Source organism: Boleophthalmus pectinirostris, unplaced genomic scaffold, assembly GCF_026225935.1.
Source record: "Boleophthalmus pectinirostris isolate CB_2022bp ecotype Guang Dong unplaced genomic scaffold, ASM2622593v1 HiC_scaffold_8, whole genome shotgun sequence".
NCBI lineage: Eukaryota > Metazoa > Chordata > Actinopteri > Gobiiformes > Gobiidae > Boleophthalmus > Boleophthalmus pectinirostris.
In genome coordinates, this window is record NW_026571515.1 from 18,754,386 (window position 1) to 18,776,528 (window position 22,143).

Consider the following 22,143-nt stretch of genomic DNA (forward strand, 5'->3'; position numbering starts at 1 on the left):
TGATCCTGATATATATATTTTTTTCCGCTATTTTGTCTGTCAAAACGCTGAACGCTATGAGTGGCATCACAATTGCTTAGTCCACTTCTTTTATACAGTCTATGATTATTGACTTATTTGTTGCTGAATACCTTCTGTACACTTTTGTGAAGATTTTGTAAGTTTTGAAGGATTTGTTTTGTTTTGCAAAACCCAATTTCCTGATTCAATTGTGCTTTATGAGAACTTTAAATATCTCAGGCTGTAAGCATTACTCTGAAAGTGATTTGCTCCATTGTTGGCACTTTCCCGGAAGAACAACACCCGTCAGACTTTGAACCAAACCGAGACCGGCTATAACGCTGCTACAAACCCTGCAAAAACTTCAACAAACTCAGACATTGAACACATTTTCTAACTGGATCTTTTCAATACTTTCGCGAAGTAAAGAAAGCCTTTCAGGACATATTTTTGCACGTGGATGCATTTGTTGTGGACATAAAGTATCTATTGATCTATCTATTTATCTAAATTCCTCCATTGTTGATGCCACATTACACCAACATTTTGCACACCGCTCTAAAAGGTTAGAATCAGTGATGCAAAACCACATTACACACAAATTGCATTATGAGCAAAGGGAGAAGCAAACCATCCTTTTAGATGTAATATAATTTTATTTTTTTCTCAATAATGATGTAATCACCATCAAAACCGTCTCACATCTGGGCATGCAAAAAGACTACAAACTCATAATTATACAAATTATGTAATTGCACATCAGGCTACACTCTGACTCTGTATTTATGTGGATGTTTTTCTTACTACAAACCAATTAAACTTTGCATCCTCGTAAAAATGTTCCTTCTTACCACTTTTCCTATCCCCCAGTAATTAGTAATGTAAAAATAACTTAAATATTGTGATACTGAATCATCAAAAGTCTCACAATATCGTGGACCATCACAGTATCTTTGCTTAAATTTAACACAAAGGAAACTACATAGACCATGATCCTTTGCTGTTTCAGTGCAGACCTCATGAAGAATTGTCATTAATTATTGTATTAACTTTTAAATCTTAGTTCTTTGGTTTATGACTGAGCTAAAGCATTGTCAAGGCATTTCAAAAAGTAGAATATTCATAATTTTATTAGCCTCCACAAAATATCGCAAGAAATATCGTACAGTGAGGTGCATATTGTGAAAATATCGTATTGAGAGATTTGGATATCTTTACATCCCTACCAATGATTAGCCTGATTCATCAGCCGGTTTTATTTCGTTTCACTTCGCAAAAACAGTCTGATCTCGCAGCCTTAGATTTCGTTCGCTCGGTGGTAGGTGGGTATTTTTTTTTCATTTAACCAATCGCTGCTGTTTGGTCATGATGTATGTAATGCGCCGCTAACGGGAATAACTGATATATTAAGCTTTTCCCAAATCCCGTAGGAAGAACGGCAATAACGTCTTTCCCCTTGATGAAATTCACCAAACATTCTCTTTGTTCCAGCTTTAAATCCTCGATCTCGGGAATCGTTGACAACACTGAATATATCATCCTTTGTTGATTGGCTGGTGCCCGAACTCACACTTCCGAGGTTTTTGCAAACTGTCTATTGTATTCTGATTCCTGACCTAGTTGCTGGAGAGAAATGAAACTGAGTGGAGGCACTAGGCGGCGCCAGCCTGGCTAACGAAATGATAACAGTGCATAACAAATATAACTGCTTTGGACACGTGCATCTATTTTTATTGTCGTGACAGACTTGAGGTAAAAAGCTAACAGCCAAAACAACAAACAACTTTCTTCGAAGAACTCCAGGGAGGTTCACAGCTGCCTTCACACAGCTGAGAGTCACAGGGATGTTTTTTTTTTTTTTTTTTTTTTTTTTTACAGTGCATCTCCCAAATGTGACTATACCCAATGGGGTCCCCTTCATGTAGGTCAGCGTGCACGGGGCTACAGCTGTGTCCTCGCGGGGACACGCACACAAACCCAAACACAGGCCTGTACACAGCTGATCAGATAGGAACGGACAAGCACAGCATCCCCGCCAATACAAGGGAGGGCTGCCATATTCGACGTGACATCCCAGTCGAAAAGGAGGAAAATACAGAGGGCAAAGTTTGATGTGGGACGATCATATTGAATAACGTGGACGTGCTGACAGGGCATAGGCTCTCGAGGTTTAGTGGTTGTGGCTGCTGGTGAGTGCATGTCTTAAAGATCTGAGCAAGGGCGTTTGGTGGAAGTTTGGGAGGTGGGGACTGGTTGCGGAAACTGGAGGGAATTTAAATTTTAAAATGGTTGGTTTCAAGGACATTTTGAAGTTATTTAAAAAAAAAAAAAAAAAACTGAAACTGCATTGCATAAATTCAGAAAACTTTCTCAACTTGTCTGGGAAATCCTGAATTTCTTGGTATTTTTCATATGGAGAGATATCAGTCTGGACTTCAGTTTTTAAATGGTTGGTTTCAAGGACATTTTGAAGTTATTTCCATTTGAAAAAAAGAAAGAAAGAAAATGCGTGATGATAGCTTAGACAATTGGCTATTCACGCTTACCAGAAGACATTTGGAAACATGCAGATGATGACTTCCAGTGTAGTTAAAAAACAGGGATTCAGCAGCAGCGGACTTCACAACCTGCCAAAACTTTCCATGGGGGACGGGACTCGAATCGCGTTTTCGATGTCACTTACAGGCAGCTGGTTGTAACTGTTGATCTGCCGAACATAACGGAATGCTACAATGACATTTTCTTTTTTTTAATTGTTAAGTTAGACAAATTATAATGCACAAATTAATAAGCAATGTATAAAAGAATACAATGACATCTAGATGAAGAAAACCAGGCCATTTTCTCAGTTTGCTCAGATTTTATGAGAGTTACTTTCATGGATCGTCATCCGCATGTTTCCAAATGTCTTCCGGTTTTGTGACGTGAATAGAGCCCATTCCCATTTTAAAACTTCATTGTCTGACAGAACCAGGAAGATTTTTGCATTCTGGATGGTGGAAATCTATTTAGAATCTATTTATTAAGTGTTTTGATTTGTATGAAGATGGTGAAAAAATTGGAAAAAAGTTGGATTCCCTGGAAGGATCTCTGGTCAGTATTCTGTCGTGCTTAAAGTCAGGCTCAAACACAAACGCCCAGTCAGATTTATTTCAGTGATGCATGTGAAACAAAGGAGCTCATTGGTCACCCATCATTTTGAACAAAATCAAATATATCTCACCTTGTTTCGTCATAGTTTATCGATTCGCCCACTGATTTTGATACGAACAGACCATGCGTGTCCTTGTTTGGCTAATCTACCTGTCAATTCTGCCCATCTGAACTCAGCAAGATTCACCAGACTCAGATCTTTGTTAAGTATTGGAGATCCCAGTACATTCTGTGTCCCAGGCAACCATTTTAGAAGATTTTACATGAAATTCTCACAAGTTACTGCTGGTTAGAGTAGTTTGAGGTACTGTTACTACTCTAACTGTCCAACTTTGATCTCAAATGGAATAAACTTCATGCCACAGCAACAAAACTCCTGGGGGTATTTTTAGACAGGCCTAAATGTCAAGTAGCACAAGCATTCCGATGGATTTTCTGTTGATTTTCTCTTTAAACTGCAATTTATTTTGCCCTTTGTCAAAGAGCACTTACATCACTTAAATCTGTGTGTGTGTCTTCTTTTAATTCTGGTTTAAAGTGATGGCGCTATTTTAGACCAAAGTACATCTGTCAGTGTGAAATAAACAGAAATGACTTACAGAGCCTTGTTCCCATGCCACACAGACATTAGGAGTGGGAACATTTATCAGTTTCATCAAGTTGTTCTGATTTACAAAGAAAAGTGTAAATAGAAATTTTGTATTATTGTTGAGTTTATACATGAAAACTGCAGACAGATTTACGGAAATCTACAAAAAGCTCATTCTAATTTAGGATATGAAAAATAAATCAAACTTTACGGAATTTTATATCCAATATTGTTGGTATTCATTTATTTCAGCTTCTTTGTAATACAGTTTTTTTACAAGACTTTTCAAGGCAGACAAACAATATTTTTAGTTTTAAATTGTTAATCGCTTTGACAACTGCTTTAATTTCTCACTGTTTTGAAACCCACGGATAGAACAATTCATCCCATCAAAACCAACAAGACTTTTTCAATGTATAATTTAGTTTTCAGTTGCTGATCACTATAACAACTGCTCTAATACTTCATCTTTCTGAAACCCATGCACAGAACAATTCACTCCATCATTACCATACATTACAAAACCAAACTACATTTCCTGGATTTTGTCAGATGCATGGAGACTCTTAGTGACCTTCCCCAGAACAGCTGCTACAGGAGAGCCTCTGTGCATTTCAAAGTGTGCATGTGTCAGACTGAATAAGACGATCTGGTGCAGTGACAGCTCCACTGCTCCGGCTGCACTTGGCCCCACAGTGACACAGCAGTGACAGCTCAGGACGGGGGCGGAGATGGAGACGGGCCCATGACAACGCTTCAATACCACGCAATAGACGGGACTAAACATGTGACGTGAGTTTGGATGCTTGGCGAAGTTGTTCCATATTTGCACATCAGAAAGTGAAGGGGACGTTAGATTAGTGCCCCCAGACAAGCTTAGTGTCTGCGCATCAACTGCAAACCTCCAACCAATCTATTTTTAATGTGCTCTTTTATGTTTTGTGTAACTCCAGGACACAGTCGGGCTGGTGACTGAGGCCTGGCTTATGAAAGAAAATATACTTGGGATTTATTCATGGGTTTCCAAGCTATGGCAACCGTCCTCCGTAGCCACAGCAATTAAGCTATTCAAATCAAAATATTATGTCTTTTAAATGTGGAAAAGTCCTCAACGGATCCTCACAACGTCCTACAAAACGTCTTCAAAAAAGAATTGTTAGTCTCTAATCCCTAAATAGCCATTTTACACTATAAACTTCTCCAATAGAGGGTCTGCAGCCTGTTTAACTGATAAAGATGATTTTTAAATAGCATTAAAGTGATCTTGTTAATACCTTGACAAACATGCATTCTTACTGTAAGTGAGCTTGCCTCTCCATAGAGCTGACGTGTAATTTGATCTTTTTGCAAGAGTGCATACTTTCTATGGATATTATCAGGTTGCATGCCTTACAGAAGAGAACTCTCATGTATTACTGTATTTTTTTCAGATTAGAAGGTGCAATAATGTTGAATTCTCTCATCTATTTTCATACATAAAGCTCACCAGATTATAAGGCGCATACAGCGAAACAAACAGACGACACTTGAGACTGATCTCTTAGCCCAGGCATCCAAGATCCATTGACAGATCATGGTGTAATTCACCCGGTGTTGCCTCCCTGTGTTGGTGAATGTGGATTATGAATGTGAATGTGGGTGGATATATATATATATTTTTTTTTATTTCCTACGAGGAGGACTCAAATATACATATACGTAATAATGTGTTTAATGCAACCTTGTACACATTTGTTTACATTTTACAGAAACAAAACTTAAAACCACATAAGCTCTGAAAAAACTGTGATTTTGACAGAATTTTGAGTGCCGTGTACCACATAAAATCAGTTCAAGGTCAGTAAGTACAACCAGAATTAAGACATAAGGCACACCGGATTATAAAGTGCACTGTTGATTTTTGAGAAAATTTAAACATTTTAAGTGCACCTTATAGCCTGAAAAATATGGTACTCCAAAACAACATGGCTTTTCAGTATGGAGTTTGGAGTGTCCGCCCCATGTCTGGTATAGTGCACAAAGTTATGCTAAGACTTTGACTAGGTATTCCTATTCTGGTCAGACTAGGAGAAGGATCTTTCTGGGTGCCAACCACTCCTTTCTGATTGCTTGAGAAAAAAGGATTGACCAAATATTTTAGTCTTGCTTTTCTTTTGTATTTTCACATCTTTGTAGCACAACAAATCCTGACAAGAATAATACGTATCTAAATGCACATATGTTGCCTAGTTTTTCTAGTTTTTGGATCAACAAATGTAACTTAGTAGGGTACGCCATCAGTTTGTCTCCATGGAGATGTTATTGCTTTGTCAGAAATGCTCCACAGAATGGCATTAAACTTCCAGATATTGCATTTATTCAATTGCAGGTGTTTTCATATGCCTTTCCACAGATCTGACCTGTGACTATGTCTTGTTGCGTGGCCTTCATGTCTCCATGGAGATAGACAATTTTAATGCTTTGCTGTGAAACATTCTAGGCAACACAATAAAACTTCCATAGAGGCCAGCAGGATATCAGAAGTATCTTTATGTAACTGCAACTGAATGAATCATGAATCAAAATCCAATTCACTGAAAATTAAGACCTAGAATAATGGCAACATACCCAAATACTGAATAGCGTTTTTCAAATATTAGAAGTCTATCTGATACAACGATATTTGCTTTGTATTTAATGTGTGTAACAGAGCTATCATTAGTTCAAGCTGCTGAGCACAATGGTTTCTGATTGTGCAGTTTTAATCGTCCTCTTAGTAATTTTGCAATGCTGAAGTGGTGCCATGACAAGGTAAAGAGTGGCCCCATAAAATGAATTAATGGCTCTGATAATTGTCTGACGATTGACTTGACTTTAATTATGTTGCAGTTCATTTGTCCCACTACCATAAAGCACCTTGTTGAGTGTGAGGACTTCACTGGCAGCTTTACGACCAACCAGAAGGCGGCACAATGCTATCCAACAATGCAATATTAAAATGCCAGTGTGGAAGAAGAGCTTTTGATTATTATTTTTGTGAGTTTTTGTTTGTAGTGGTTCATATAATAGAAGTTATGGTTGGAAAAAATCAGTACTGCTCATTTAAAGAGGCACTGTGTAACTTTCTTCTGTTGAAGACTCCACCACCCAAATGTCTACTTGGAGATGTTATTGCTTAAGAATTAGCTAAGAATTAAATTGACGCTACTAGAAGTTATACACTGGATCAACAGAGATGTGATCCCATCATAGACTGCATGGACATAGCTAATCTACTTCCAAATAGGAAGTGCAAACATTTTGGACTTAAAATGTTTGTCTCAGGGTTCCCACGTTCAAGGAAATCCTGGAAAAGTCATGGAATTTTAGTATCTCTTTCATGCAACTAGTGTTCTGTTAAGTTATTATTAGGCTATTATGGCAAAGGAGAAATTTAGTTTGTCGACTGAATAAAAGTGTATTTGGTCAAATACGTTTTGCAGCTCATCGTATTCGACCAAAAAAACGTACACAATTTTCACACATTAGGCTATTATGATTATTTCCGGACATATACGCCTTTTGTTTAAAAGAGACGACAATAAATGCATTGACAGTATTTGGATATTAAAAAACTATAATACCATAACCATAAGGTGAGTGGAAAATTGTTAACATTTCACATTTAGCCCTAAAAGTATGATCAATTCTACACATGTAGGGTGCTGGAAAGTCATGTAAAACTCACTTTAGGTTATGAAAAATCATGGAAAGTTTTTGAAATTTTGTCCGTGAAAAAGAGTGGCTCTACAAGATACTGGTGTTTTTTTTTTGTTTGTAAATCCATTCCGTTTCCTAATATGGAACTCAGCTCCAGATTTGCTCCTATCACTGCTAGCCTCGTGACCTTCATTTGAGAGGTGCCGAATGCTATAAGTGACGTCACACTCCCTTAGTCCTCTTCAGAAAATTCACAAAGTGCACATTCAGTTTATTGGAGTGATTCAGGTTGAGTCTATCAGAACATTGACTCAAATGCACATATCTGTCATTTAGGGATAGACTTTTAATGCCCTTATTTGAATATTTTCAGAAATACTAAAAATGGTTGTTGTCATATTAAAAAGCCAACTCCTCAGGGCTACAGAGTGGAATTGCTTTTCCTAACGTTCCATTGCCTGTTTGTAAACTTCTTGTTGTAAGATCAATGAATGCCCATTTAAAATAACCCAGGGCTTTTGCACAGTGATCTATGACAATAATACTGTATTTTGATGTTTGCCGAGTGGGAAAAGAGCAGAAGGCAAAACTGCTGACAGTGATTGAGTTTCACATGCACAACTTACAACAGCATCAAGAAAGACCAAAACACAGTCCTCCAGAGTGTAGGTGTATCCAGATTGCAGCAATCATGTGTTATAATCAATCAACACTGTGCATGTTTAAGTAAAGAAGTGAATGCTTCAGTGGGTCAGAAAATGTCTACCAATCTGCAAAAATGCTCAGTGCTCTGCGAGGACATAAATGTATATTGAGAGAGAGACAAAACTTGTCTTTAAAAAGTTATACAGAATTCCTATATAAAAGTCCTTCATTACAAGGCGTTCAGTCTTGTAATACATTTTATCGTTTTTATTTTATGTTTTTTGGGGGAGCAAGTAAAGATTCAAATTCTTATACAATGGAACATGTAACATAAGTGAAACCATAATAGCAATTAAAATAACCACAACAAATTACTTTTATATAATTGCTCAGCGTGCCTCGGATCCTTCTGCCTATCAGTACAACTTTTTCAAAGCAAGTTTTGACTCTCTCATAATGTGTATGTTTATTTGAGATCTCATGTAGCTCATGAAAAATGGATTTGTGGGTTTAAGTCAACACTAGGGTTGTCTAAAATATACATACCCAGATATTAATCAAAAATAAATCTAGTATCGCAACTAGATATTCATTTGAAGTATCAATACTGAAAATAAAATCATACCAACACGACAAAATGTGATATTTCCAGAATAGTTTTAGAATACTCTTAGTCTATATAACTATTTTAAGATCACAGGGTAACAAAGAACTTATTTTGTACATTATACATTATATTGTCAAAAAATCATTGTGATATCAAAATTTATATCAGGTCTTTTCCTTGGTATTAAACTCAAATGTGAGAGACTGAATACTGAATATTCATCAGCATATTTACAAAGTGATGTAGAGTAAACTAATGTGGTAAGTTTAACGGATTAACCTCAAAGTGCCTCAAATCCCTGTACATTTTAATTTCTTTTCCTCGTCTTATGTGAGAAAAGTAAACTCTTTAATTTGTGCCTGAACGCGCCAAAGGCCAGCAAAGATCAACATGTTAATGAGACCTTCCATATTTAACAGCAGCCTGGAACAGAGGCACTGGAGTGTGCATGAATTCTTCACAGCAAATGGTTCAGAAATGACACAAGGCTAAGGCTCATAAGGTGATGATGTGAGGGACACATTGGGTAAGACCAGAGTACAGTAGGTCTCCTTTAAAGGGCTCATATTATGCTATTTTCTTATCTATCTTTGACAGACTAATAATGGAGGGTTACTCAAACATGTGTGAATGAAACAAAACACTGGTATGTTTTTTAAGGAGGTAACAACGATTCTACCATATCTAAAAGCTCACAAGAGTAAATTTTGCGCAATACAGCACCTTCATAAGCTTGTATCACTTAACTAATGAAATATGTGTTGTTAGTGCGTTGCTACAGCATATTAGTGAGTGGTTTAATACCCAGTTGCCATATGTGTAATTCAGTTAAGGCAATGCAACTCATAGCAGCCTCATTACAGCTTGACAGTTGCAGTAAACATCAACTATATCGTAAACGGATAAGGAGAGATTAGCTGCAGACAATTCCAAGTGTTTTACAGTCTCTAAACCGACACAACTCTTCCCTGAGCCCCGTGCCCGCAGGTCAAAGGTCACGTCCACAGATAAGGCGGGTAACTGACCGTGACTTTGTGCTGTCCGGTGAGGTTGGGCCATTCGCACAGCAGCTGGCTCTCAGACAGAGTGAGCACACAGGGCGTCTCCCCGATCAGCACCGTGTAGTTCAGACGATTGTTCCCTGGGGCTGCCGGGATCAAGTTACGACCCTAAAGCAAGAGAAAGAATAAAAATAAATACATAAAAGTCAGACATAGGTAAGAGAAGATGTTAGCACTTGTAGCTTTTTCTATGTTGCAGTGAATGATAAGACTCTATGTTGTTGTCCAGTTGTTTCCGTTTTGGTGTTTGTAACAGTGATCTAAAATAACGATTGGATAGTGTCACAGACAAATGCCTTCCCCGGTTAGATCTCCACAACAGCAGTATTTTTGGAGAAGCAGATCTGTGGTTTCACTGCTAATGCAAGTATCATAATCAACAGAAAATGAAGGCCTAGTAACATTACAAACTATACGTATAAAATATTGTGAAAATGAGATCATATCAACTTAACTCCTGCTTATCTAAAATGAAGATGTTGTTCGCATGCGTAAAATGCTCCACAGAATGGCAATAAATCAATCTATCAACAGGGCTTAATGAGAGGTTGTTTACATTTCCAATTAAATGCAATTTGTATGTGATCTCCAGTGTGAACTTTAAACCCCAAAAGTGTCCCACATGCCCACTGGAGGACACAATGATGTCACAGGCAGTGAGCATGTTCAGTGTTTACCAAAAGAAGTCGCCAAAACATGGACATCGCATTGAACACCTGGCCATTTTAAAGTTGCTGTCGTACTGGAGACCAAACATGTACAGCTTATTTATTTGAAGGAGGAGATTGAGAAGGAGATGGACGAGGTTTTGGGCCATGGCGTTTTTTGGGGTAGTGACAGCAACGTCCGTACAAACAAACTTGTGGGTGTGGCGTTGCAGCCCAGAGTGGTGGGATTGCGCTATGTGCTTTGAGGCTTCACTGACGCGGAGTTCATACACAATTTTCGTATGACAAGAAGAACGTTTGTGTATATTTGTAGGTCGGATGAATGCAACCTGTCCGTTCAGACTGAAGTTGCATGTCAAAAGATCGGATGTGTATCGGTTTTAGGACCACATATCCACGTGGCCTGGTTCGCATTTGAAAAAATCTGATCTGTGTCGTTCAGACTATCAGGCCAAAAAATTGGATATGGGTCAATTCAGGCTCCAGTTTGAACGCAACCAAAGTGAAGTTGCAAGTTAGCTCTATGGAGAGGAGTAGAATAGAATCCATGTTTTACTAATGCCATACTATGTAACATTCCAGGCCAAAAATATTATCTGCAAGGAAACAAACAAGTAACAGAACCCTTATGAAAAAGTTACGCATTGCACCTTTTACTACATGAACTATAGTCAATTTGTGCATAGATCCAAAAAAATATGGCATTTAGAAGAGTGAACCAGATAGTTTTGGTGTAGAGTCCCGCTTTAAAACAAGGATTGAGATAAAATATCTTAAGAATAAACTTAGACATTATAATGCATATCACGCAGCTAAACAAACTACACAAGGCTTCGGGCTGTTGAAAAAAACAAACTCTATACAACTGACACAATGCTACTGCCAAACAAAAACAAATTGCTTCTTCCTCGCTTGCCTCCACGTAGAAAACCTCTCCTATTCAAACATCTGTCCACTCCGCTCACCCTTTTCCATAACAATATCAACCCCACTTGTTCCGATCGGACACGCTCCCTCCGTTTGGGGTGTAATGAAAAGGAAACCAGAGAGAAAACAAAACTCGGCGGGAGGGAGGAGCACGCACAAAGCCAAAACGAGACCAGGAGAAGTGATGCTGAAGCCGTCAGGAACGGCGAAGGAGATAGCTGACGATTCCCCCCGCTGTTTTACCAGTAGGGGGACCCGGTGCACTCGGCTCTTCAATCCAACTGACTCCACAGGTCGCTACCGTAAACACCAATCCGCCAGTACCACACAGGCGAGGGGGGAGAGGAGACAGTCGGCAACATCAAAACATACAAAAGAGGTAGTGGTGGCAGTGGGGAGGTAAGTCTCTCACTTATTGCAGGGTAAAAGAACACCTGATGCACAAAACGGCGAATTAAACTGCAGTACGTTATTGTTGTGACACTTCGAGGTGCCACTTCTGCGATTTGCAACAACAAAATGGCTGGCGTTCGTGCTGTTAAAAATATAAAACTTTGGGCAAGAAAATTTTAAAACTTAAAATAAACACATAAAAAACAGCAACTAATAATAATGACAGCAATAATAACCGCTGGGGCTATTGGAAAAAAAAATAAAAATATGTTCTCATAACAATTAAACACAACATTTTGTCTATTAAAAAAATGTTGAATCATGTAGTCTGTCTCACTAATAGGAGAATAATGTTTTATGCAATTTGTAATCAAAATAGTTTTGAAAAATAAAATGTGTTATTTTTGTTCATATTTCTTTCAGTTGTTTGATTTATTTATTTTTTGTTCGATCCAGTGATGTGGACAAACCAACTGGAATTAAATAAGCAATTGAAAACAAAATATTTTATAATGTACTTTTGGTTGTAAGAATGTTGGTTAAAGAATTTATATTGTATCTTAAAGTCCTCAACATGGCATCTATTTCCACCTTCAAGGCTCTCAATGTAATCACACATATTCACACACGCTTTCATACACTAGTGCAGGATTTTCCTACTTTTTTTCTGGGGACCATGTTTTAAAAGTCACAAACCTTCGTGACCCAAGTCAATAGACATTATTTGTAAATCACAAAATAATGGTGGATTTGACCATTACTGATCAAGTCTTTCTGAACAATTAGTATTACTCAAGTGTTAAACAATGAAAAACAGTAAGTGAACCAGCAATAAAAGGATCCATAAGTCGCTTATTTGGACATTAAATATAGCCCATTTGTTTTCAACATTCAATTGAACCAGCAATACTGGAACAAAATAGTCAATAAAATAATTACAAAAAGATTAGAAATGATACAAAACTAATGAGACAGGAGGGCCTAGCTGCATTTTTGTAGCGTGCTCCAGGCCGGGGTGCAGGAGGAGAGTGCAGCAGCACATCAGGCACAGCATTCAGTCTGTTTCTGTGCTTTGCCTTCAGTTTGGTGAGCACAAAAAATTCAATTTCAGACATATATGTAGTAGTGAAAGGAATAGGCGTAGAAATACTGGCCCTACTGAGGACAGGGTATTCACTCACTCTCTCATGTGTCAACTGTGTATTGCAGATCTACATGCAGATAGTGGCAAGGCAGCCCCCAAAAAAAATCTCTTGCAGCCCACCTGAGGGAAACAATTCACTAGCGTACGCAGACACTGGGGGCGTGGGGCGTTAAGTGTCTTGCCCAAGAACACAACGACACCTGTGTGACAACTATGGGAGCTGGAATTGCATCGCCAACCTGTGGGTGACCGGATCTGACCGCTCAACCGATTATGTTTATGTCGAGAGCTGGATTTGGACCATCAACCTTCAGTAGACAAACGCTCTACGATCTGAACTACAGTTGGGTCCATTACATGAAAAAGATGTGGCTGCAAATACAAATACACAAAACTAAAAAGCAAGAACTAGTGATTCTTGTTGAAGTTGTGGTCTTGCTTTGTCAAAGGTCTAAACCATCCAAACCAACGTATAAGAGGCCTGAAGACTCTATTGTCACGTATACATTTTACACAATCAATTTTCCTGCGCACGGGAGCATGTTTATTGCCATGGAAAGATTGAAAGCAGCGTAACCACTGCCATTTATTTCCTAAATGATCATTTATTAGCAGCGAGCTTCTGGGTAATTGTCAAATCTCCTGCTTGGCTTGTTGGAAGCACTGATGAGATGGACGAAAAAATGCAATTTATTAAAGGGGAGAGCCGTTCTGGAGGATTCTCGCCACGCAATTAATTTCCAATCTCAGGCGTCAGGTGCGCTCCGTACAGGAATGAAAGGGAGATTTACACAGCTACGCAGGCAGCTTATGTGTTTGGGGGCGAGGGTAGGGGTCCGAGGTGGGGGGCTGGAGGAATGGAGCGAGATAGCCTTTATATCCGTATAATTATTTTCTCTCGATTTCTGCATGCTAACTGTTCGCAAATAACATGGCCGCAAGCTTTGTGGTGAAGTAAATTAAAGAAGCTACTGTATTATACCTTCTTTTATCTTAACACCAACCTGGGTTAGTTCTACACTAATATAGTGGCTCTTTTGTGCTAATAAATACAGAAAGTAAAAAAATAAAAATAAATTGCTGTAATGCTTGTGAGATTGGATTAATTGGGTATGAATCAACATTTACTGGATTAAGGAGTACTATTATTGCAATAACATATGCAATAATGTTAAAAATGTATTTAAAAAATTATAAAAATGTAATTATGTAATGTAAAATGTAATTATAAATCGTGAACGATTAACACTTAATGTTTATACTGAGATATGTGTACAATCCCTCAGTCGTCCAGGTAGAATACATGGCAAAAGAAGAAATTTAATTTGTCAACTGGACAAAGGTTTATTTGGTCAAATATGTTTTGCAGCTCATCCAACCTCCTTCCTCAGTTCTGGTCAGATGCTGGTGGACACTGTGTCCGAAGGGAGGAGCTAACTACAATGAAACTAACACCCTACTTGTTTATAGTTTCTGTTAATTAGCTAGGCCTATTGAGCTGTACTGAGTGTGGGGTCATATTAGTTAGTAACAGTGAGGTACAGATCTTAGTCAGAGAAAATAATTGGTTTGAGAGGGGAGGTAAAGAAGCAATTTTTGTTAAGAAAGAAAATCCTTCCTTAAACAGAAATGGAGGCCTCAGACACCACCTATCTCCTATTTACAACTCCATCCTCAAACCTAAATCAAAATGGGAATAACCAGGTCAGGTCCAGAGGTGTGAAAGCACCAATTATGCGAAATGTAAATCCAAATAAACTTTTGTCCAGTAGACAAATTGAATTTCTCCTTTTGCCACATCTATACTTAGATGAAAGTGAGTAATTGCTTTATTGTAATAATTGCTCACTATGCATATCTATTTATTTTATATTAGAACACATATGAACTATTTGGAATCAAGAAAAGAAATAAAGTTTCAGTATAAACACTAAATCAACTTTCTCTTTTTTTGCTTCTTAACTCTGTATATGATATGGTGGCATTAAATCTGCAGCTTTCTGTTCACAAAAGGCCTAGATCTAAGTTTGTACGGTCTTCAGTGGTCTCTGTAATTTAGAGTAGTTTGTGACATCACGGAGAACTTCCCTGATTACAGCCATGTGTTTCTGATTAGAGACTCTGTAATGCTTCATTTATCCGGAAGTGATTCAATGTAGAGGTTTCATCAGTGAAAATGGCTTCTGGATAGGAGCCGAAATGTCTTGATCACATAAACAGAGCCCAGATGATCACCGATGAAAACATCTACAGCGACACATGTTCAGCCAATCACACTGTTCTTTATACCTCTAAACGCAGCCCCTCACTCTCCACTTTAGTCCTCCAGGTACTGCTCAGTTTAGCAACTCTATTTAAAATGTAACTGTGGAAAGAGAATTGTTCATCTTTATATTTAGTACAAAATGAAAAATACAAGGACATGAAGAAAAAACATACAGATCCAAGAAAGAAAAAAACGCCAACTATATATATATATATATATATATATATATATATATATATATATATATATATATATATATATTCATACATATATTTACATAAACGTGGGCTTTAGAGTGTCCAATAGCTCTGAATAGGAATACACATTAACAAAAGCTTATGTTAGACTACCTTCACGGTGCCCGATAGCACGAGGAAATTAATTACATAAACTGAAAAGAGTTATTTAAGTGGGCTTCAGGCTGCGGCGAATAAACAAAGTGGTTAAAGAAGTGACTGAAGGACAAACATCGGCCTTGGAAGGTGAGAACTTTCAATTATAAAACTCAACCCAAGAGCATATAGACCTTGTAAACAGGCTGGAGTGTGGTCAGAAGTGCGAGGAGAAGGAGCCATATGGGTGCATGTGTTTGGGGGCGTTCGGCCATTATAAATACAAAATAGGTTCGATATGTTTGGACTTGAAAGTGAAGAAGGTGCCAGAGAAAAACAAGCGCGAGGCGGGAGTGGAGTTCAGAATGAAATATTTAGCTAGGTACCTGCGTGGGCAGAAAATCACGCCAACAATCGATCAATACTTTGGCATTGAACTGGATGAGTAATTGGTTATATACATTTTGAATTTATAGTTTAGTAAGATGATTGCACAATGAGTAGAATCTTATATCAGTATTTGGAACTGTATACTGCATATTTTCGTCAACCATGTTCAAAGTACACAGTAGGGCTGGGACGGCAATCAAATTTTTATCGAGATCGTCAATCAATTAAATCAAATAAAATTTTGACTGAAAGTTCTACAGCTAAACTTCTGTCAGTAAAAGAAGAAATTTTACACATTTTTATGTTGTATGGCACTCATTAAAAATCTGTATTGTGTATGTATATTAAGTCAATACTGAAAGACATTTTCATTTTGTTCAAGCAAAAAAGAAAAAAATCATGATCATTATATGGAAAAAAATAAGTGATTTTTTTGCCCTATTGCTGTAGTTCAAAGCATTGTCAACTATCATCGAACACTGATTCAAATTTGGTTAGATTGACAGCCTATAGGTACTATATGCTGTAAATGCAAAAAGAATTCCAGATGTAGATCATTATTACTACTTTTATTACTACTAGAATTCCAGATTTAACGTAAAACTATCTGAATTTTCCTATTACTGTATTTTTCGGTCTATAAGGCTCACCGGATTATAAGGCGCATTAAGCGAAACAAAACAGTCAGTTAAATCAAACTTAATTTTATTGGGAGATTTCGGCATCAAGCATGCACAGATCCCTCTTGTCATTATTGAGTCAGTCTCGTAGCTGTTACTTAGCTGTTCCGTGATGATTCTGGCCTTCATGAAAGCTCAGACAACACTTGAGATGGACACCTTAGCCCAGGCATCCATTGGCAGATCATGGCACAACTCGCCCGGCTTTGTCTCCCTGTCTTGTTAAATGTATATTATTCGGCGAAGGCTCCTAACTACAGTGGCTGTAATGCTCTGACAATCCATCAAGTGGTGTGGTTTCATCAGTTTACCAAAGTTGTACTAAAACATTTTGACAGACTTTTGAGCACCGTGTACCACATAAAAGTGGTTCAAGGTCAGTAAGCACAACTAAAATTAATACATAAGACTCACCGTATTATAAAGCGCACTGTAGATTTTTGAGAAAATTAAAGGGCTTTAAGTGCGCCTTACAGTCCGAAAAATACAGTACTCAAAGAATGAGTGTTGATGTTGACAACAGATAAAAAGGTGTGGGGTTTAGTATTTACTTCCTCCCAAATCTGCTTGACATTTATTTTTTGTATTATATCTATGTATTTACATTTGCTATGCATGTTCTGTGCATTACTGTCCGAATAAACATTCACTCAAAATGTTCTTCAGTAAATTTGCTGTTCAATTACATGACTGTTAGATTGTGCAGTGTTTCAAACTTTATAGCAAAGTGCTACAAGCTAAGTAAAGCAGCATAACATTACTTATTTAATTTTTGATTCCCAGTCAGTTTCCCCATCAAAGCCAATTTTGACTTACAAAATCTCACTTTTATAGATCCTCTTCATCATTATACATCTAACATTTTCAGATCTTGTTGAATCATTGACGTTCCTTCACATCGTGTATATTTGCCTCTGAAACCGCAGGTGGTGTGTACGGACAGGACTTTCATGTCGATTTCTCACCTTGAGGATGAGCGGAGAGGTGGGCTTGAGTTCCAGTATCCCAGTTGGGCTCAGTGGTTCAAACACGGGGTCTGGGTAGTAGCTGAAAGTCTCATTGACCACCACCAAGGCGTTCACGTTGTCCATGTAGAATCCAATCTCATCTGGACCTGTGCCGGTCTCTGCGAATCCCAACTCGGAATCGGCCACGGAGGGAGCCAGGCACACCATAACTGAGTTGTTGTAGACTGTGCAGTTCTGTAAATGAAGGGGAGATACACAATGTTATGAAAGTTGCTGTGTATAATATAGATAGTATTAAAGATCCTATATCAGGGGACTCCAATCTGTACCAGTAGTTCTCCACCCACTCCAAGGCAGCTCCCCAAGGGATTTCTGAATTCTATGTATGGTGCTGAATAAGTAAAATTTGATCAATTATCATTGAAAGTGTATCATTTTGATGCCTAACTTTGTGCACTGTTAAATGGATAATGGTTTATGTTTTATAGACATCTAACTGTTCCCCGTCTAAGGCTTGCAGAGGCTCTTATGTATACTCAGTTTCTTTGTGACAGCTAAAATAGATAGCTCTCTGGCATTTTTGATTTATACAAGTAGCTCACTGGAGGAAACACATTGGAAACCCCTCTCCTATATAATGCAAAATTTACTCTTGTGAGCTTTAAATCATGTTAGAATAAACCTCCTCAAAAGTAGACCTGGAGTTGTGTTTTGTTTCATTCACACATGTTTGAGTAATCCTGCATTATTAATCTGCCTACATATCCAAAGCTCAAAATGCTCTCAAAATGTCATGGAGGGAGAGTTTTCAAGTTAACAGCTACCTTTTACCTTTTGTTTAGAAAAGATTGGCAATTCCAAAGCTGAAATTAACCAAATGATTCTAGTGAAGGTGTATGGATTTTAAGAGCACAGTGGAGCACTTTCTGTATTCCCACATGACATCACAAGGTGGAACAGAGTGTTTTCTATTTGAGAGAAGAACACCTCTACAAATATATTCTGAAATGCATGGGACTCTTGTATTAGTTTCGGTTCTTATTTCAGTCTTCTTTCAAATGTTAATGCTCCTGGAGTTGTTTACAATGGACACTCTGACTTTTTAAAACATATAACATAACTCACAATTGTAATCTTCATTGCCATAATTGCTGGAAATTATTATTATTACTTGAAATTATTATTATTACTTGAAATTATTATTATTACTACATGATGTATTATTTCCTGCACTCATAAGAGATGATTTTAAGTGTTGTTTTCTGTAAATAGTTCTGCCATCTCGTATCCTGTTCTAGATGTTAATAAGATTAGGCAAAATAAGTGTTAAAACTTCAGTCTAAAACCCTTCAGTCTGTAGCATAACTTTAGTGACATTTAATTCTGGTGTTAAATCATCGTATGCTTATGTTAATTAATCCATGTATCATTCGTTCATTCGTTTTTCAATTCCTGGTTTCGTGACTTAAACTGCGATGCTGGACTTTTGCGCCCCATGAACCAGGACTAAACCAGGACTAAACCATTTTCAGTCCTGGTCTCATTCCAGTCTCAGTCCTGGTCCCGGACTCAGTCTTGGTCTGGTCTCGGTCTGGTTCCAGTCTGGTCGGACCTGGTTTAGTCCTAGTTCAGTCCATATGCGCCGCAAAATCCGGGATCGCAATTTAAGTCACGGAAATGGGAAACGGCTACTATCTGTTTTTTCCATTATTCATTTAAACACAAAATCGAAAACTGAAAAAAAAATGAATAGTTATCAATTTACTTCACTTTGGTTTTGGAGAAATAATGAAGAAAACAGTTGTTTCGTTTTCTTATTTTTGGTTTTATATTGAAAAACGAATGAACGAATGATATACGGATTTTAATTGACCGAAGAAAATAAACTAAATTTAACTAAATGTGCTATAAAATTCTTAGCAGTACATTTTTTACCATGTCTCATATAATCATCTTATGTTTTTCTGTTTTTCTATTTTTCTTTTTTTCATACTCATTCACCTATGACTGAACTTAATGTTTTATAATAAATTGCATGTACTAGTATTGTTAAATTCAACATGTTCTCAATAAATCAACCTCCAGCTTCACGATCTGTTCATTTACGAGTACTACATTATCACACCATTTGAATTAATCCTCACAACTGCAAGTCAGTCAGTACAAACAGACAATCAAATGCGTCAGTAACAGAACATAGGTAGTTGTATCGGCTTAGTCCTGCTCCACACTGCGTTCCTAAGCTCCAGTACGAGCGCAGGAGACAGAGGAGAGGTGTGTAAACAGTGCAGCTAATAAAAGCCCTCACATCTCTGTCTTAGTGCTGCTGACACTCTTTATTGGAGACACTTGTGCACAGCGTTGACATTTCAACAGTTCTGGCCCCAGGTAGTGTGACTGCCTGTCTACCACCTCCTCTGCTCCACGCACTCGGAACATTCTTAAAGGGACAGTTCATGGTTTTGTAAAAGGTTAGCTGCTATGTGCATTGTTCGGGATTTAGTTTGTGTTAGCCTCTGTGTTTCCAGTTGAGTGTTTCAGATCACATCAACATCACTCAGGTCTAGGTCAATGTGTTTTAAGCTTTTATGTTTTGCATATTTCATGGCAAAGTGCAAATGAAACACTGGCCCTTAGATTATAAAAGAATCTGAAAATCACTACAGGGTTATTTAAGATTAGAGAAGCACCAATCCATATTTTTTAGTTCCGATACCGATTTCAGTGCTATGGGTTTAAGCGTCTGTCAATCTCTGATATCAACCAGTACCAGATCTGACAGTGAAAACAGCATTTATTTCCTTTAAGCCCAAAAAATGATCCATACCTTCAAATCAGTTTTGTATAAGTACAAATTCTAACGCTGTGAGACTTTCTGGGCCAACTATGAGTTATGTTAACACTCTTATTACATCAATTTATACTTCCAGTCAGGATATAGTTTGAACTGATATTTGGAAGCCAATATCAGATACAGCGATTTTTTCAGGATTCATGCTGATATACAGTAGCCAGACTGGCGCCACCTAGTGCTTCCGCTCAATTTAATTTCTCTCCAGCGAGTAGGTCAGGAATCGAAATACACTAGACGGTTTGCAAGAACCCCGGAAGTTGTAGAGCGCACACAGGCCAATCAGCGAAGAGCTGTGAAGCCATGATGTCAAACTCAAGCACCTGTCTGGGTCCCTTTTGTAGTACAGCTCAACGGTAGACAAAGCGGTCGAGATGGATGTGGACGAAGCCATACATTCTGTGTTGGCAACAATTCCTGGGATCGAGGATTTAAAGCCAGAACAAAGAGAATGTTGGATGAATTATCAAGGGGAAAGGCGTTATTGCTCTTTTTCCCATGAGACTTGGCGCATTATATACGTCACTACGAAATAGCAGCGATTGCTTAAATAAAAAAAAAAGTACCCGCCTACTGTCGAGTGAATGAATCCTAATGCTGCCAGCAGAGGGCCCTAGAATTGCAGTAAATTAGTTTGCATGAAGTTTACATAATTGTGGCTCTCAAAAAACTACGCAGCAAAAGGTAATGGAGTAATGACATAATATGGTGAAAGTGTATGTACTTTAAGTTTGAGCTCTGGAGAGGAAGATTTAGTAAAAAAAAAAAAAATGGATTACTGAAACATGTATGAGGCTACAATATTATAGCTAAAAACAAAAAAAATGGTTGCCCTGTTTTTACACGCAGTGAAAGCAAATTTATGAGATGGGCTGTTTGGAGTATACTCACGTGGAATGATTCGGCCTGTCCATACTTGGCCCTGATCTTCGGCTCCCTGATGGTTGCCAGATTGGTTCCACTCACGGTCAGCAGAGTACCACCACTGTAAAAGAAGATGGGACATTTTCACATGATCGTTTTGTTACCATGTCAAGCCATATCCTGCAATGAAGTCTGTACAGTACGGCAATGTGTTCTCTATATTTACAGTTATATTTAACTAAACCACTTTTAGCTACTACTTGGACTACGTGGACACACTGAACCAGCTGCATGGTGATTTATCAGAATTTATGCCTGATGTCCTTCCTGTCCCAACCAGCTGTCCTTAAGGGGTTACACCACTTTTTAGGACACCACAACCATATGTGCTTTGGTTGCACACTATAAGCAAATGCAATAAATTTAAAGACAAATTTAAGTATATTAAGTATTAGGGATGTAACAATAACTGAAATATCGTGACATCGTATTGTCAAAAGTCTCACAATAATACCATGGAGCGTCACAATATATCGAATTGCAAGTTCCTTTGCTTAAATGCATTTTTTTATAGTACCAACAGCTAATAGGGAACTACATATCCCATGATTCATTTCAGACCAGACAACATGAAGAAATATGTTTTTACTTGAATTCTTGGAATTATGACAGTAATAATTCACACTAAAATCTTGTGAACATATTTTAAAAGCAAAAAAGTGTCCTATATACAATTATATAAGCCCATATCGCAATAAATATCGTACCGTGAGATGCATATCCTGATAATATCTTACCGAGAGATTTGGATATTGTTACATCCCTATTTAGTGTGTGTGTGTGTGTGTATATATATATATATATATATATATATATATATATATATATATTATATATATATATATTATATATATATAATATACACAT

General features: G+C 37.7%; 1 protein-coding gene across 1 annotated transcript in view; it reads right to left on the reverse strand.

Moving 5' to 3' along the window:
- The window catches only part of plxna1a (plexin A1a), a 519,677-nt gene that overhangs the window by 59,041 nt on the left and 438,493 nt on the right, over positions 1-22,143 (reverse strand). Inside the window, exons 18-20 of the mRNA XM_055165879.1 lie at positions 21,244-21,337; positions 17,499-17,735; positions 9,698-9,841 (exon numbers count right to left, since the gene is read on the reverse strand). Coding sequence (XP_055021854.1) covers positions 9,698-9,841; positions 17,499-17,735; positions 21,244-21,337 — 475 coding nt within the window. The remainder of the gene's footprint in view (positions 1-9,697; positions 9,842-17,498; positions 17,736-21,243; positions 21,338-22,143) is intronic.